General features: G+C 45.8%; 1 protein-coding gene across 1 annotated transcript in view; it reads left to right on the top strand.

Moving 5' to 3' along the window:
* The first annotated feature begins 1,246 nt into the window (after nucleotides 1-1,246).
* Nucleotides 1,247-18,009, top strand: part of lin9 (lin-9 DREAM MuvB core complex component) — a 41,304-nt gene continuing 24,541 nt past the window's right edge. Inside the window, exons 1-6 of the mRNA XM_067985188.1 lie at nucleotides 1,247-1,279; nucleotides 6,619-6,713; nucleotides 10,924-11,031; nucleotides 13,928-14,061; nucleotides 14,154-14,279; nucleotides 15,572-15,729. Of these exons, the coding sequence (XP_067841289.1) occupies nucleotides 11,020-11,031; nucleotides 13,928-14,061; nucleotides 14,154-14,279; nucleotides 15,572-15,729 (430 nt within the window). The 5' untranslated portion in view covers nucleotides 1,247-1,279; nucleotides 6,619-6,713; nucleotides 10,924-11,019. The remainder of the gene's footprint in view (nucleotides 1,280-6,618; nucleotides 6,714-10,923; nucleotides 11,032-13,927; nucleotides 14,062-14,153; nucleotides 14,280-15,571; nucleotides 15,730-18,009) is intronic.

Raw genomic sequence — 18,009 nt, 5'->3', positions numbered from 1 at the left:
TGATCGATTTTTCAGACACAATACTGGCTCAGGGCATCCCCCCACACCCCATCATTGAATAGACTGATGCTCACTATGGATGGCAGACAAACCAAGACTGGTCTACGCTGTAATACCTGCGCCCCTGAGGTCACGTGGCCTGCGCAGAAAGAATGGCCACTTATGTAAGGTTCTAGTCAGGGCCTCTGCGCAAGTCAATCACTTCAGAAAACTTTCAAAAATTGAGGGAGAAGGAAGTGAGAAAAGTCCATCAGACCTGCTCCTTGCACAGACCCTGTACAAAACCAACCCATCATGTACATTACCCCCTCCATTTAATCTGAGGGAAAGCCCTGAATAAACACATCCAGTGCCCCAAAGGTAATTGAGCAAAAATCCCAGAATATCCATCCATCCATCAATCCATCTTCAAATTCTCCATTCAGCCCTGGCCTGCTATCCTCCAAACAATGTCTCCTCTTCCTTTGACAGCACCAGGACCATTGTGCCCTTTGAAGTTTCTGATCACTTCTATCTGTATGTACAACTAGAGCCTCCTCTCTGACCCCACCCCCAAATCCATTCTTAACCAGACATTAATCCATCTCGTTTTCAATGTTTTGTATTTTAAATTGGTAAATTGTTGGAACCACTATCAGTGGTTCTACCAACAGTTAAGCATGCAGCTCTCACAGCAATTTGCATTTATGTATCGCCTTTTAATGTAATGAAACATCCCAAGGGTCCTCACAGCTGAAACGAAGCAGTGATGAGTAAGGATTAGGAAGGCAGGTTGCTCTAGAGCAGGCTTTTGAGGAAGGCAATCTGTTTGTATGTGTGGGGCCAAAGACGGCTGAGGGCTGGGTGATTGAAGGTAGAACGGGGGGGGGGGGGGGGGGGGGGGAGGAGAGGGGGGTACAAAGGTAGACCAGAGTTGAGTGACCAGTAGGCATGTGCTAGCATTGGGGTTGAAAGAGATAACTAGTTCAGAGAATGGAACAGATTAGATGGAAAGTGGTTTTAAGACTTTGAATTCCCAGTAACTCAACAGAAATAGTCATCAATTGTGGGGTGGACTAGTGAGGAGGTATTAATGGTGATTACTAAACTGGAGTGATGCTGGGGCATGATGGCAGTATTGTGTGGCTGATTCCAATCCTGTGCACAAACTCAATTCTTTCAGTGACTGGAAAATGTCATTTTTTAAATGTTTTTAATATTTCAGCCCATCCCCAGTAAACTAACTCTCCCTCTTTTCCATTTGCAGGCTCTTCTGCAAAGGCTCTTGTGAGTTTGAAAGGTAAGATGGTTTGTTTGTGTTTCTAATCGCAAAGATTTTTTTGCCCCATTTCAGGTCAAGTGTAGGGCAGCTATATGCAGAGTAAAGCTCCCTCTGCCCTACGAACAATGTAATTCTGTCCCCAACCGTAACTGAGCATTTATGACAATTTTTCCCTATGACCCACTCTAGCTATCCTGTGGCCTCTGAGTGAGATTGCCAATTAGCACTGAAATCGGGCCTGTTTCTGCAGGCCGTGGGCCTATATCCCTGAGGAACTGGGTTGAGACTGCCAAGACCCATTTCACATTGAACCCTACCAGCCTGCAGAGATATCTTGTACTGTTAGAATAGAGCCATGGTTTCAAAGGTGAAAGGCCAGTGTGCCACTCAATTTCTCTTCCTCTTCTCCTCAGCCATCCCAAAAGACTAGCTTTTCTGTCCGAAATCTATGGCGCTGACTGACACTGCCAGTCTCTGGGTGACTTGTGGGCATGGTTTTTCTTCCACCCCCTCCATGAGCAGAGCTCGGACTTGAATTGTTCAAACAGCCTCTTGACTGAAATGAATCTGTAGTCAGCCAATACTCTCTGGTTTGTCACGATCTTTCCTGACCGACCTGGAACTAGTTCAGTGATACCAAGGATGAGGGTCTTCAGTTACGTGGCGAGACTAGAGAAGCTGGGGTTATTCTCAGAGCAGAGAAGGTTAAGGGGAGATTTAATAGAGGTGTTCAAAATCATGACCGGTTTTGATAGAGTAAATAAGGAAAAACTGTTTCCAGTGACAAAAGGGTCGGTAACCAGAGGACACAGATTTAAGGTAATTGCCAAAAGAGGCAGAGATGAGATGAGATTTTTTTTTCTTACGAAGCCAGTTTTAATCTGGAATGCTCAGCCTGAAAGGGTGGTGGAAGCAGATTCAGTAATAACTTTCAAAAGGGAATTGGATAAATACTTGAAGGGGATAAATTTGCAGGGCTATGGAGAAAGAGCAGGGGGTGTGGGACACAGGAACAGAAGTGTCCATCCAGTCCATCAAGCCTGTTCTGCCATTCATTTGAGATCATGGCTGATCTGTATCCTAACTCCAGCCACCCGCCCTGACTCCATATCCCTTAATACCCTTGGCTAGCAAAAATCTATCGATCTCAGATTTAAAATTTTTAATTGAGCTAGCATCTCACCACACTCCTCCCACACACGTGCTACTGCTGCCTCAATTTGAGACAGGTCCCAGTTTCACAGCTCTCCCTCACTCACGACCCATGGACTCGGCTCATGTACTGAGTACCCTGGGATGAGGAAGGCAGGGGACTAATTGGACAGCTCTTAAGAGCTGGCACCATAGGCCGAATGATCTCCTTCAGTGTGTTATCATTCCATGATTATCTGAATAACGGCACTGCTTTTAATTCTGATTCCAGGAGCCTGGTGTTCGTGGAAACTCCCACCACAGGTATTTGCAGTGCTAAATCCAGCTCCCTTAACCCAATGTCACACTCGTAGGACCCACAAGAAATTAGGTCTCTAAGTCTGCCACCGACATGAGGGAGACATTGATCTTTGGAAATGCAGGGAGCCAGCTCAGAGATGCCAGCCTCTCTGAATCTGAACTAAAACCATGCAAATACAACTTCAGTTTTATTCCTCCCATGGCTTTCAGGATTGTGACAGGTAACCTGTTCCAAGGGGTCAGACTCCATCTGGAGTACTACGTTCAGTTTTGGACACCCCATCTCAGGAAGGATGTATTGACCTTGGCTGGAATACGGTGCAGATTCATCAGAATGATAGGGCTTAAAGGGTTAAATTTGTGAGGACGGGTTGCACAAACTTGGTTTGTATTCATTTGAGGTTAGAAGGTTGAGGGATGATCAAATCGAGGTATTTAAAATGATAAAGGGAATTGATAGGGTAGATTGAGAGAAACTATATCCTCTGGTGGGGGAATCCAGAACAAAGGGGCATAATGTTAATATTAGAGCCAGGCCGTTCAGGAGTGATCTCAGGAAGCACTGTCTCTCAAAGGGCAGTGGAAATCTGGAAACCCCCCCCCCCCCCCCCACCAAAAGGCTGAGGATGCTGGGGGTCAATTGCAGTCTTAACAAAAATCTATCGATTGAAATTTTTAAGGGTATCAAGGGATGTGGAGTTGAGGTATGATCATCCATGATCTGATTTGAATGGAGGAACAGGCTCAATGGCTGACTCACGTTCCTATGTTCATGGCTGGTTAGTGGTTGCATTGACTTTCTCTGCAGCAGCCTGTGAGAAGGTTTGATCCCAGGAACTGCTGAGTTCCTGATCTGGGGCACCTGCCCATAGCGATGGGAGAGTCTGCTCTCACGGGAACCACAGGAGGTGCAGAGCCCTGCCGGACCACTGACCTGAAGGGAGAAACTAGAAACCAAGAGCGAAACTATTGGGCCCGGAATTTGCTGAAAAAATAACGGCATGCAAATCGTCCAGCAATTTGTGGCAAGGAAGAGATACCCCGTGAATTATGAATCGCCACAAGTTGCTGGACGATTAGTGCCATTAGTCTCATGAAAACAGCAGCTCGCCCGCAACCTCCCTGTGATTTTCATTAAGTTGCTGCATTTTCACATTAATTGCTCATTAAACTCACTGCAGAAAGTTAAGCCTAGTAATTATCAGCATAAGTACCCTTTTAGCGACGTGATAATTGTTAATGACTGCAAATCAACCCCTCTGGCTCAAAGTGAACAATTAAAAGTGTGGACTCTCATCCCTTCAGGTAGTGAATTGTTGGATTTTAAAAAAACCTCTTTCTCAATCCCTGAATCTCATTGATTAAGGAGCTACCCCGTTGGTCCTGTCATTCACCAAAGTCCCAGAAGCCCAGTTGAAGTTATAAGAATGTAAGAACTAAGAGCAGGAGTAGGCCATACGGTCCCTCGAGCCTGTTCCGCCATTGTACAAGATCACGGCTGATCTTCGACCTCAACCCGACTTTCTTGCCCGATCTCCCTATCCCTTGATTCCCCTAGAGTCCAAAAAATCTATCTGTCTCAGCCTTGAATATATTCAATGAGCATCTGTATAAGTACAGTTCTTCTCTCTCTTTCCACAAGTGATCAGTTTCAGCACCACTAGCCTTGGCCATCTGATGTTCTCTGATAGCTTCGTTTAGTTAAGGCCTTCCGAATGTGCCTCAGCTCGTCGCTTGCCATTTCCTCAGTAGTAAACAATTTTACAACACCAAGTTATAGTCCAGCAATTTTATTTTAAATTCACAAGCTTTCGGAGGCTTCCTCCTTCCTCAGGTGAACGATGTGGAAATGAAATCCACATCAAATGAAATCCACACCAAATGAAATCCACATCGTTCACCTGAGGAAGGAGGTAGCCTCCGAAAGCTTGTGAATTTAAAATAAAATTGCTGGACTATAACTTGGTGTTGTAAAATTGTTTACAATTGTCAACCCCAGTCCATCACTGGCATCTCCACATCATTTCCTCAGTAGTCATTCTTGCTATCTGTTCTGCTGAAATATTTCCACAGAGAACATTCTTCCTTGAGTTGGGTCTCATTTTTTTAGGTTCGCTATCCTGAAAGACACACAGAGCCCCAACTTAAGGAAGAATGTCATTATCAGCTCGCACTTCCAGCCACTTTATGGGCAAAACACTTTTTTTGAGTTGAAGGGCGCAGGAAAAAGTCTAACTAACCAGGCATGCTGCGAGATGCCTTGGGGCCACTATGTCCCTATACTGTGGTCATTGAATCACAGTATAACCTGGCCATTGTCCTGGCCCTTAAACTCCCTGTTGCTGAGCAGCAGATTTGAAAGTCCTACTGCTGCATGCTTAGTCCTCCAGGAAATGATGCCACCTACTGTTAAATGAATTACTCCGACATTGGCTACTTTTGTGGGTAGCCCCAGAAACCAATTTAATGAAGTTGGTGCCAAACCACATATTACTAATGTTATGTATTTTTGTGCGAGTGAGGGTTTCTAGGCAGCAATCCATCAACACATTAGTCAGCAAAGCGGTTTCAAAATTAAGGTTCGCTGCAGGGTGAAGCAGATGGAAGCCTGTGTCCTGAACTCGTCCCTTTCTCGTAGAATATTATAGCATAGAAGGAGCCATTTGGCCCACCATGGCTGCGCTAACTGAGCTGTTCCACTTAGTCCCATTCCCTGCCCTTTCTCCATACCTGTTTTCATTTTCAGATATTTATCCACTTTTCTCTTTTTAAAAGTTGTTGTGGATTCTGGTTCCACTACTGTTTTTCTTTCTTTATTCCATGTCTCAACAATCCACTTTTTAAAAAAAAATAAGCCTAATTTTGCCCTTTTGGCTATCTTAAATTTATATTCTCTAATTACTGACACTCGCTTACCAGTGGAAATGATTTCTCCTTTATTTAACTTGTCAAAACCCCTCATAGTTTTGAACAAATCTATCTGATCTCTTATCCTTCTCTGTTCTGGTGAAATGTCCCAGTTCCTCTAGTGTCTCTCCTAATTAAAACCTCTCATCCTTGGTATCTTAGTGAATCTCTTCTGCATCCTGTCCATGGATCCTTGTCAAAGTAAGGTGCCCAACATTGGGTACAGTATTCCACTTATTTGTATAGGTTTAGCACTACCTTTTTTTTTTGAACTGTTTCCTCACCCTTTTCCCCCTCTCATGGAAAATGACTCAAGATTTGTTTCATATTTCTAACAACAAAATTGTGAACATTTCCTTTTGGGGGTGTGGGGGAAGAAAGACCTGAAATCTGAGGTGAAAACTCAATGTTGAAAGTGCACAGCAGTTCAGTCAGAATCTGAGAAAAGGCATGTTATTGTTCTAGGTATTGTCTTTTACAACTTGGTTGCTTGAAATACCAAACTGAGGACATCTTTGCTCTCACATTTACAATGTCACTACACATAGAATTCATACCCCTATGTCCACTTGTATCTTTTATTTGTGAGTGTTTTACTGTTATATGAATCGTACCTGACCTGACCTGAAATGTGTAGCCAACGTTATCACTAGGATTTCAGCAAAATTCAGAACCCGCTTGAACAATTACAGGGTTTTTGTGCTCCCGAACATGGGCTGTCTCGAGAGCATTTTTGAGGTCTACATAACACTCCGTGTGAGGGGGTTACAGCCTGTTGCTGATGATGGCAGGGCTGGGAGATGATGTATTTAGACATCAGAGCATTGGCTGAAAGGCAGTCTATTCCCTGGTACGCTCTATAAAATGCCAACTAAGCAGTGTTATCTCTTTGGGATGTATAAAGCTTTCAACCAGATACATTTGCCAGGTGTCAGCAAGGAGGACCGAAGGTGCCAAGATAGTTTCAGTCCTGAGACAGGTGTCTTTGTTTCCAACAGAAGGAAGCTTGTCTAGCACATGGAATGAGAAGTGCATTGCATTATCCAAGACTCCTCCTTGGAAAGGAAGGAACTCCTGCTCCATTGTTGAGACTGTAAGACACTTTATTCTACTTTCTGTTTTTGTAACCGTTTTAATGTTTGGTGGGGAAGGGGTATTTTCCCTGCTTTCTGCCAGGCCTTGCTCTGAAAAGAAATGGTGTCTGGTCATGTGACTGGGCTGCTCAGCCTCATATGATTGCTGCAAAATGTGGGCTGTTTTTGGTCTTGTTTTGTTCATGAGCGAGCTAGCTGCCTTGTGAAGCAAAGGTACATCACGTGTAGAGTAGTGAGACCTTCCCATGACCATTCTCCTTGTGTAGCACGCTTTCCTGCCTGAGTCCTGCAAAACAACAGTAACTTGAGCCTGTCCCACACTATGATGGCCGGACCATCGCGGCCACACATCGCTTTCTCATTTTTTCTCTCTCTTTCTTTTTCTTTCTCTCTTTTTCTCCCCTCCCACCCCAAAAACCTCTTACCCACCCCCACAGCCGTGTAATCTCCTGGGAGAGGCAAAAAAAGCAAAGGGCTAATAAGGGGAAAAATACTCAGTCCATGCAATCTCCTGAGGTTGGAGACGAATTTGAACAAAGTGTTATCTATTAAGACACTTACCTTCTGTGTATGCTGCGATCTCTGCCCCAGCTCCCTCTTGAAGGTGTGTAGAGAGTCAGCACTCACCACACCAGCCAGCAATATAGTCTAGAGGCTCACGGGGAAAAGAAGAACTGCCATTGTTTAAACTCATGTCCTCTGGTCCTCCCTAATCTGTCATAGGATCACTGTCCAGACCTTTATTTTATAGACCTCTCTCAGGTCACCTCTAAGTCTACACTGCTCCAAAGTAAATAGACCAAGGTCCTTGAGCCTATCTGAATAGCTGAGGTTCTTTAAGCTGAGAATCATTCTTGGAGCTCTCCTCTGGACCTTTTCCAAAGCCGCTATATCACCCACAATGTGGGGGGAACCAAAACTGGGCACCGTACTCTAGATGCGGCCTGACCAGCGACCTGTATATTGTCAAAATGGTGTCCGTTGATGTTGTAAAACATCCCAAGGCACTTCAGAGTAATCAGATGAAAATTGACACCAAGCTACACGAGATATTAGGACAATGTGATCAAAGAGGTAAGTTTTAAGCATTGTCTTAAAGGAGGAGAGAGAGGCAGAGTGTTGAGAGGGAATTCCAGAGCTTGGGGCCTAATTAGCTGAAGGCACAATGGCAGGGGGAAGGAAATCTGGGGGCAAGAGGCCAAAATTGGAGGAGCACAGAGATCTGAGTGTTGTAGGGCTGGAGGAGATTACAGAAATTGGGAGGGGCGAGGCCATGAAGGGATTTGAACACAAGGATGGTAATTTTAAATTTGAGGCATTGATGGACCAGGAGCCAATGTAACACATAGTAGGTCAGCGAGCACAAGGGTGATGGGTGAACGGGACTTGGTGCGAAAGCAGCAAAAATGCACGTTTCTGAGCAATAATTAATCCCTTGCCGCAGAAAGTCATTTGCCTGGTTGTGTGCTTACAGCCGGCTTCTAACCACTTCACATCATTTGAAATCAGCCATGGTTCCTGATTGCTACCCAGTGACCACTGCTGGAAAGTGTAGGTTTCTGGACATCGAATAGGGTAGGCTCCGCACTTGCCTGTGATGCCTGTCCACTGTCTAATGGCCTGGGCTGTCATATGCAGAATGGCCAGTTGGGCAAAGTATCGGCGGCATACATGTAATTGATTTAATTCTCCTTTTTGGTACATGAAACTAATTTTTTTTGTTGCAGTTCTCAAAACTACTGCATCTAGGACCCCTGTAGTGACACCTGGCAGTCAATAGATAGCTTTGTGTTTTAATTCAGTGGGATGGGGTGAACAGAGAAGGTGGGGTAAGCCTTGTTAATACCTTCTAAACTTGAGAGTTTCTAAGTACAGCCCTAATTTTGCAATTCAGTTACTTGTAACTTGTATGACTGTTTTGTGTAATTTCTGATGGTTTCTAGTGCTCGTATTTCTTAATACAGGTTTAAGATCTCAGTTACAAAGCCGTTTATGAATTGTGGATCTGTAGGTTTATTGCTAAAGTATTATGTCTCTGGTATCTGATGCTGCATGGTGTGGGAATTGGTGATATTCTCATATCTTCTCTCCAAACCGATATTGTGGCCTAAACTACTTTTGCAGTTTTATGTATTCTATAGCTAGAGCAGTTACAATTTTTGTGTGTATATATATATACACACACACTAGCAGATCGCCTGTGTTTTTGTTTGTAGCGAGTCGGTGCGGGTGCACTGTTTTATAACTATATAAGCGTGTACCATGAAGTAGGGAGGGAGGAGGCTCGTGTGGAGCATAAACACCGGCAGACAATTTGGGCCGACTAGCTTGTTTCTGTGCTGTTTAATTCTATGTAACAAAGTGTGATGGGGAAAATGTCACCAAGTAAATGTGGCACTTGCAGCAAGTGTGTGCTATACACAAGACTTGACATTAACATTTTATACATTAAAGTCAATAGGATAGGTCTAACTTTCTGACTTTGTTATAGATGCAAAATAATCTTTTTTTAAAAAGAAAGCTGGCCATTTCATCCTGGTTTCTGCCCTGCAGCCTCAAATGTACAACTTACTGACCTATTGATTGACCTTTGCATATTTACAAGAGGCTACAATTACCTGGGTTCCCAATGGGGTTATTGAGCACGGTCCAGAAAGGTCAGGTTAGCAGCTAAACGTCGCAACCGTGCTCCAGACCCCAGACTACCGGCGAGTAACTACAGAGGAGGTCCTGAAGTCTGATCACGAAATCTTTGTCTGTGCCAGGGCTGATCTCAGCCTGTCGAGCTGCTCGAATCACTTTGGTGTGGAGAAGATTTGCCTCAGAATTAGAGTACGTGGACGGGCTCCATGCGGGTTGAGAGCAATCGTACAATACTACTCCAGTACCCTGCTGTTGCAGCAGGGATGTACCAGACCTTTAATGACCTGGTTTGCCACTAAGACTTAATTAAAATCCACTCATTGCATCAATGTTCACTCCTTTCTCTTTGATGTCAAAACTCTGCAGCTCCTCGTCTTCTCTTCCTCCTAAAATCTGGAGACTTTGAAAACCCAGACTTGGTGTCAGCAAATCCTCACTGGGCGACTCTTTATTTTAAATCCTGCTGGTAGCTCCAGTGCTGTAGTGTTGTGCTGCTGAATAGGATGCCCAGTTTGAGTTACAATTTGTGTACTTGCTTCCCTTGGGGGTGAGCTGGCTTGACCGTCTGTGGAAGGCATTGCTCCACACGACACTGAATTGCGCCACCTGGTGGGTTGGGGGAAAAGTGTTTTGTGTTTGGGCTGGATTTGCTTTGCCGACCTGATTTTTAGCAGCTGCTGGGTAATTTTTTTTAAACGTGCATTAGGTGCTCAGAAGTAATTATGTGCATTTGCAGAGCAAATCAGTTTGAGGTCTTTTTTGCCCTTTGCCCAAGAGTAGTCAATCTGCGCCCAGGTTTACACCAGTGCAGGTGTGCGCCAGGCTCTGGGAGGAGCATGTTGGCACCCCATTAACAACTCTCTGCGCCCCCCCCCCCCCCCCTCCACCAAAGTGGGGAGCTGACACCTCTGTCCATTGCCATCTATTCCAGGCTGATTGGATAAAGGGCATCTCACTCTAGCAGCTGTAATGGGTCAAACAGAATTTGACTCAGAATGATGCCCTGATGTAAAATGTGTATCCGTCCGTCCCAGTGAGGTGCAAAACCGTGCAGGTCCCAGGTCTGATCCCCTGTCAATTGAGTTGACTGGTCTCTGCTGAGAAAGTGGCTGGTGCTGCAATTGGCCTTGGCAGCCTGGACTTGCTCTCTGAGAATATCAGCTTGGGTTCCTGCTCCGGATCGCTGTGCAGGAGAGTGTCTATATAAACACCAGGTGGGGACTGGATCTGGTCTGGCTGTGATGCCTCCACAGTTGAACAGCATGGCTGTACTTTTCTTTCTAGGCATAGTCATTGGGAATGGCCATGTGGATAAGTTACAGGACGACATAGGATCACACCCCCCCCCCCCCCCCAGCATGGTGTTGGCACATTGAGGGCTGGTTGGAAGAAAAGTGGGAGTGAATTATTGAGATTGCATGGATCTTGTGCATTGCTCCGTATCAGTATGTTAATGATTGGACAATCCCAGTGATTGATAAAAAATCTGTCGATTGGTATTCTTGTGTTTGTGGTGTGCGGTTCTCTGGGTCTGACTTTTTTTTGTAAAATGTTCAATCCATTCAGCCAACAAGAAGCACGAAAAGGAGTCGACTCTTCAGTGAAGAGGAGGAAAGGCAGCTGCAGAACACCAAGTCTCCCAAAAGGAACCAGAGAGTTGCCATGCAACCTCAGGTGTGACCTCCCTTACTATGAACAAAACCGCATTTTGTGACTGACTGATGTGAAGATTTTTATAAAAGTGGTACATAAAAGTTCACCGGGTAAGAGTTTCCCCGCAGCTTGTACCTTCCCTGGCTGAGAGGGCAGGATGGCTGCTTTTTCTTCCAGGCCTCTGCCAATACATCTCTTGTCAGCAGCTAAGAGGTACGCCCGAGCAGAGCGAGGGGCCTCGTTAAGCCTCCAGCCCCCTCTTCCCTGTTTGGGGAGTGTGTGCTCTCTGCTGGGCACATCTCCAGAGAAGCGTGGCTGTGATCAAATTATTAAGGCAAACAGCATACCGCCAAAATAGTACAGGGCAAAGCAGAAGATGTTTTGCTTAAACTGTATACAATGCTCTGGCCAGAATAGATGAGTACTGTCCTGTTCTCTCTGGGGTACAGTGCCCCAGAAAGCAGTCCTGGGAGGAGCCTTGAGCCTGATTCCCAGCATCAAAGGCCAGAGACACCTCGTCTTTTTAACCTTGAAAGGAAGTGACTGAGGGTGGTGGGGGGGACCTTGTACAGTATGTAACATTACTAAATGGTATAGTAATTAAACCGTGACAGTAGGATAAAACGGGTTCAAACTGGCAAAAGGCAAGTTTAGGACTGATGGGTAGTTCTGTGCACGCTGTGCTCAACACATGGAATGGGCTTCCATAGAGTCATAGAGTTATACAGCACGGATAGAGGCCCTTCGGCCCATCGTGTCCGCGCCGGCCATCAGCCCTGTCTACTCTAATCCCATATTCCAGCATTTGGTCCGTAGCCTTGTATGCTATGGCATTTCAAATGCTCATCCAAATGCTTCTTGAATGTTGTGAGGGTTCCTGCCTCCACAACCCTTTCAGGCAGTGAGTTCCAGACTCCAACCACCCTCTGGGTGAAAAAGTTCTTTCTCAAATCCCCTCTAAACCTCCCGCCTTTTACCTTGAATCTATGCCCCCTTGTTATAGAACCCTCAACGAAGGGAAAAAGCTCCTTAGTATCCATCCTATCTGTGCCCCTCATAATTTTGTACACCTCAATCATGTCCCCCCTCAGCCTCCTCTGCTCCAAGGAAAACAAACCCAATCTTCCCAGTCTCTCTTCATAGCTGAAGCGCTCCAGCCCTGGTAACATCCTGGTGAATCTCCTCTGCACCCTCTCCAAAGCGATCACATCCTTCCTGTAGTGCGGCGACCAGAACTGCACACAGTACTCCAGCTGTGGCCTAACCAGTGTTTTATACAGCTCCATCATAACCTCCTTGCTCTTATATTCTATGCCTCGGCTAATAAAGGCAAGTATCCCATATGCCTTCTTTACCACCTTATCTACCTGTTCCGCCGCCTTCAGGGATCTGTGAACTTGCACACCAAGATCCCTCTGACCCTCTGTCTTGCCTAGGGTCCTCCCATTCATTGTGTATTCCCTTGCCTTGTTAGTCTCTCCAAAGTGCATCACCTCGCACTTTTCCGGGTTAAATTCCATTTGCCACTGTTCCGCCCATCTGACCATCCCATCTATATCGTCCTGCAGACTGAGGCTATCCTCCTCGCTATTTACCACCCTACCAATCTTTGTATCATCAGCGAACTTACTGATCATACCTTTTACATTCATATCCAAGTCGTTAATGTAGACCACAAACAGCAAGGGACCCAGCACCGATCCCTGTGGTACCCCACTGGCCACAGGCTTCCAGTCACAAAAACAACCTTCGACCATCACCCTCTGCCTTCTGCCACTAAGCCAGTTTTGTATCCAAAGTGCCAAGGCACCCTGGATTCCATGGGCTCGTACCTTCTTGACCAGTCTCCTGTGGGGGACTTTATCGAAGGCCTTACTGAAATCCATGTATACCACATCCACTGCGTTACCCTCATCCACACGCCGAGTCACCCCCTCAAAAAATTCAATCAAATTAGTCAGACATGATCTTCCCTTGACAAAGCCATGTTGACTATCCCTGATTAATCCTTGCTTCTCCAAGTGGAGACTAATTTTGTCCTTCAGAATTTTTTCCAATAATTTTCCTACCACTGATGTTAGGCTCACTGGCCTGTAGTTCCCCGGTTTTTCCCTACTCCAGGTAGGATAATGGGGTTAAAAAGGACTGGGCACATTCAACAAACATTTGGATTCTGATTTTTGGGGGGAGGAGACTTTTTTTTTAAAAATGGATGACTAGTTGGGCAGGATGCCCATAGCTACCTTGAGGAACCTGCCACACTGTGTATTCGAGGGCAGACCATGCCCAGCACTCAGTGGTACTCCATTATACTGCAACACCATGGCCTTCCCCCCTGCATAGTGTAGTTTGGCTTTAACTCCTAAAGATGATTGTAAACAAGATATTTAAATCATTGTGCTCCTCACGGTTGAGGACTGTTGGTGCTGAATAATGTGACACAGGTCAGTTCAGGTACCCAGTGTCGACTTCATGGCCTCGGGCCAAAGCTCCAGTGTGGCTTAGCCTTGGGCCAAAGCTCTTGGTCTGTTCCAGCAGAGAACACCTCCCCTTTAACAATAGTTTCCTCTACATCAGTCATCCCTTGGCCTCTGTCTGAGATTGCCAATTAATACTGAATCAGAAGCACCGGGGCCGAGACTGTCCAAACGTATTACTTGTAGGACTCTTACAGCCAAAAGGCTTTCATTCCATTACTCTGGGCTGGATTTGAACTCTGGCCTTGGTGATGAAAGGTCAGTGCATAACTCGCTGTACCACCAAACCCCCTCCAAAAAAAATAAAATTGACTTTAAACATTTTACCCATTGCATGTCTTAACTTCACAAAACATTCTTCTTCAATCCTTTCTTCTATTGAATTTTTTTAAAACGCAGGCCTTTTCTCCCATTTTCAATAAAATATAATCTCTCGTCAGAAATTTTCTGCAGCAATGGCAACGCCCGACAAGAAGGCTGCCCAGAAGATCGGTTTGCGCCTGCGAAACCTGCTGAAGCTTCCCAAGGCGCACAAGTGGTGCATCTACGAGTGGTTTTACTCAAATATCGACAAGTAGGCTTCATCTGGCATTCTTAAACATTTAATTCTGAAGCTCCCCTTTCCCTGTCTCTGCCTGCGGGTATAATGTCCGTTCTGTTTCCTAGGCCGCTTTTCGAGGGGGATAATGATTTCTGTGTGTGCCTGAAGGAGTCCTTCCCAAATCTAAAAACCAGGAAGCTGACACGAGTCGAGTGGGGGAAGATCAGAAGGTTAATGGGAAAACCGAGGCGGTAAGTGTAGGGGAGGGGAGCAGAGACCAGAGTGCGGTGCTACCGGGACTAGTAGGACCATTGCAGTCCGTCTTGTCGCAGCTCCGTGGCAAGTTGTCAAATTGAATTCAGTAAATCTGATAACTGGTTGAAAGAAATGACCATGAAAGCTGCCGGATTGTCATAAATACCCAACTGGTTCGCTGCTTAGCCTTCAGGGAAGGGAACCTGCTGCCACTACCCCTCTGGCCTACTTGTGACTCCAGTCCCACGATATGGGCTTGACTCTTGGTGCCCTCCCAAGTGACCTAGCAAGCCACTCTGTTGTACAAACTATCGCTACCAGGCAGGGCAAATCGGGACGGGCGATAAACGAGGTCCTGCTGGCATCGCCCATATCACGAGGATGAATAAGAGCTGAATCTGGTTTGCTGCGGCCAGTGGCTGTCACTTGTCCTGCATATAATCAGCAATTTGCTGTAAAATAATCCACCAACAGTGGACCCAACTAAGAAGTATGTGTTGGGGCTGCTATGCACCTTTAACGAACCAGCAGCTCTGTCGGTCTCTTTATTCTCCCACCCCCCACCTGCAGATCACTTGTTTCTGCCTACATTCGTAGCATTTGCCCCGCTCAGCACAACTCTTGGCTGAAACGGGGAGAAATTCGCTTCTGAACCTTTGCCAGACTGCCTTAGAGCAACTCGCAAGTGCTGACTGCGCCTGCTCACCCAACAAATTGCACCCACCGTGGGAGAGCGCCAGCCAGGAGACACTGCCCCCACCCCCTCCCACTCTTCAAGCATCCAGCAGTGTCTATCATCCCTTCCTCACACTGTGGCCACCAACGGTGCTGCCTTAACTCACCTGCTTGCCTCAGTCCTGATGCTGCTTTTTCCACACCTGCAGTTGCAGAGACAGACAGCAGTAAAAACAAAAGAGTAAGAAAGTGTGAAAAACAGTGAATGAGGAGGGAGAGAAAGAGAAAGACAAGGTGAGACACACACACAAGTGAAGGAAATGGAAGCAGAGTGTAAAATAGGTTGGAATTGGAAGTTTTGTTTAACAATGATTCTGTCCGATTTAATCCAGAGCAGCCCACTCACTAACCTTGCGATACATGGATCCAGCGCACTGGGCACTGGAAGGAAGGAAGGCCAGTGCAATGCAAAATGATCATTATGTGGTCCAGACATCTCGCACATGGTTATGTCCTTTGAAAATTAGAGTGCAGTCACTACAATGGAGATTGCAGCTAGTGAGTTGAGGTCTACCTAATGTGAGGTTGTAACACTTTCTCTCTTGTCCTGCAGCTGTTCGGCAGCATTCTTTTCAGAAGAGCGGGCTGCTTTGCAACACAAACGACACAAGATCAGACTTCTACAACAGAGGAAAGTGACGGAGTTGTCCCAGTACAAAGATCTCCCAGAAGAAATCCCGTTACCTCTGGTTATAGGGACAAAAGTAACCGGTAAGTCAATCACCTCAGCACTCTTGCCTTGTGTCTTCTCCTCTCATTCTCTCTCTCCCTCCCCCACCCACACACACACTTGGAGTACTGTGCTGTTCTGGTCTCCATGTTATAAAAAGGATATAAAGGTGTGAAAAAGATTTACAAGGATGATACCAGAACTGAGGTTCTACCTATCAGGAAAGGCTGAACAGACTGGGGCTCATTTCTCTAGAAAAGAGAAGATTGAGGGGTGACCGGATCAAAGTTTTCAAAATTATGAAGGGGTTTGATGATAGGGTAGATGTAGAGATGTTTCATTTAAGGGGGTGTCCAAAACTAGGGGTCATGAATATGTTAGTCACTAATAAAACCAATAGGGAATTCAGGAGAAACTTCTTTACCCAGAGCATAGGAACAGGAGGAGGCCATTTAGCCCCTCGAGCCTGTTCCTCCATTCAATGAGATCATGGCTGATCTGTGACCTAACTCCATGTACCCGCCTTAGCCCCATATCCCTTAATACCTTTGGTTAACAAAAATATATCAATCCCTGATTTTAAAATTAGCAATTGAGCTAGTATCAACTGCCATTTGCGGCAGAGAGTTCCAAATTTCTACCACCCTTTTTTTATTATTCGTTCATGGGATGTGGGCGTCACTGGCAAGGCCGGCATTTATTGCCCTTGAGAAGGTGGTGGTGAGCCGCCTTCTTGAACCGCTGCAGTCCGTGTGGTGACGGTTCTCCCACAGTGCTGTTAGGAAGGGAGTTCCAGGATTTTGACCCAGCGACTATGAAGGAACGGCGATATATTTCCAAGTCGGGATGGTGTGTGACTTGGAGGGGAACGTGCAGGTGGTGTTGTTCCCATGTGCCAGCTAGTCTTGTCCTTCTAGGTGGTAAAAGTCGCGGGATTGGGAGGTGCTGTCGAAGTGCATAGAACCATTTCTTAACTTCGCTCCTGAAAGTCATAGCTCTAATTTTTAGGCTATGTCCCTTAATCCTAGACTCCCCAATCAGAAGAAATAGTTTCTCTCTATCTATCCTATCAGTTCCGCTTAATATCTGGAAAACTTCAATCAAATCACCCCTTAATCTTCTAAATTCCAGGGAATGCAACTCTAGTTTGTGTAATCTCTCCTCATAATTTAACCCTTGGAATCCAGGTATTATTCTAGTAAATCTATGCTGCACTCCCTTCAAGGCCAGTATACCCTTCCTAAAGTGCAGTGCACAGAACTGAACTCAGTACTCCAGGAGTCGTCTAACCAGGGAGTGGTTAGAATGTAGAACTTGCTACCACATGGAGTAGTTGAGGCCAATAGCATAGATACATTTAAGGGGAAACTAGATAAACACATGAGGGAGAGAAAGGAATAGAAGGATATGTTAATAGGGTTAGATGAAGTAGGGAGGGAGGAGGCTCGTGTGGATCCTGTTTCAGTGCTGTTAATTCTATAGAATCATAGAAAATTTACAGTACAGAAGGAGGCCATTCGGCCCATTGTGTCCGCGCCAGCTGAGAAATGAGCCACCCAGCCTAATCCCACTTTCCCGCATTTGGTCCGTAGCCCTGCAGGTCACAGCTCTTCAGGTACACATCCAGGTATTTTTTAAATGAGTTGAGGGTTTCTGCCTCTACCACCCTCTCAGGCAGTGAGTTCCAGACCCCCACCACCCTCTGGGTGCAAAAAAATTTTCCTCCATTTCCGCTCTAATCCTTCTACCAATCACTTTAAATCTATGCCCCCTGGTTATTGACCCCTCCGCTAAGGGAAATAGGTCCTTCCTATCCCCTGTATCTAGGCCCCTCAATTTTGTACACCTCAATCAAATCATCCCTCAGCCTCCTCTGTACCAAGGAAAACAACCCCAGCCTATCCAATCTGTCATCTTGGCTAAAATTCTCCAGTCCTGGCAACATCTTCGTAAATCTCCTCCGCACCCTCTCCAGTGCAATTACACCCTTCCTGTAATGTGGTGACCAGAACTGTACACAGTATTCAAGCTGTGGCCTAACTAGTGTTTTATACAGTTCCAGCATAACCTCCCTGCTCTTATATTCTATGCCTCGGCTAATAAAGGAAAGCATTCCATATGCCTTCTTAACCACCTTATCTACCTGTCTTGCTACCTTCAGGGATCTGTGAACATGTACTCCAAGGTCCCTCACTTCCTCTATACCTCTCAGTGTCCTCCCATTTATTGTTTATTCCCTTGCCTTGTTTGCTCTCCCCAAATGCATTACCTCACACTTCTCCGGTTTGAACTCCATTTGCCATTTTTCTGCCCATCTGACC

The sequence above is a fragment of the Heptranchias perlo genome, chromosome 5 (assembly GCF_035084215.1).
Source record: "Heptranchias perlo isolate sHepPer1 chromosome 5, sHepPer1.hap1, whole genome shotgun sequence".
Classification (NCBI taxonomy): Eukaryota; Metazoa; Chordata; class Chondrichthyes; order Hexanchiformes; family Hexanchidae; genus Heptranchias; species Heptranchias perlo.
Note: the sequence above shows the minus strand (reverse complement) of the source record. Positions and strands in the feature narration are given on the sequence as shown.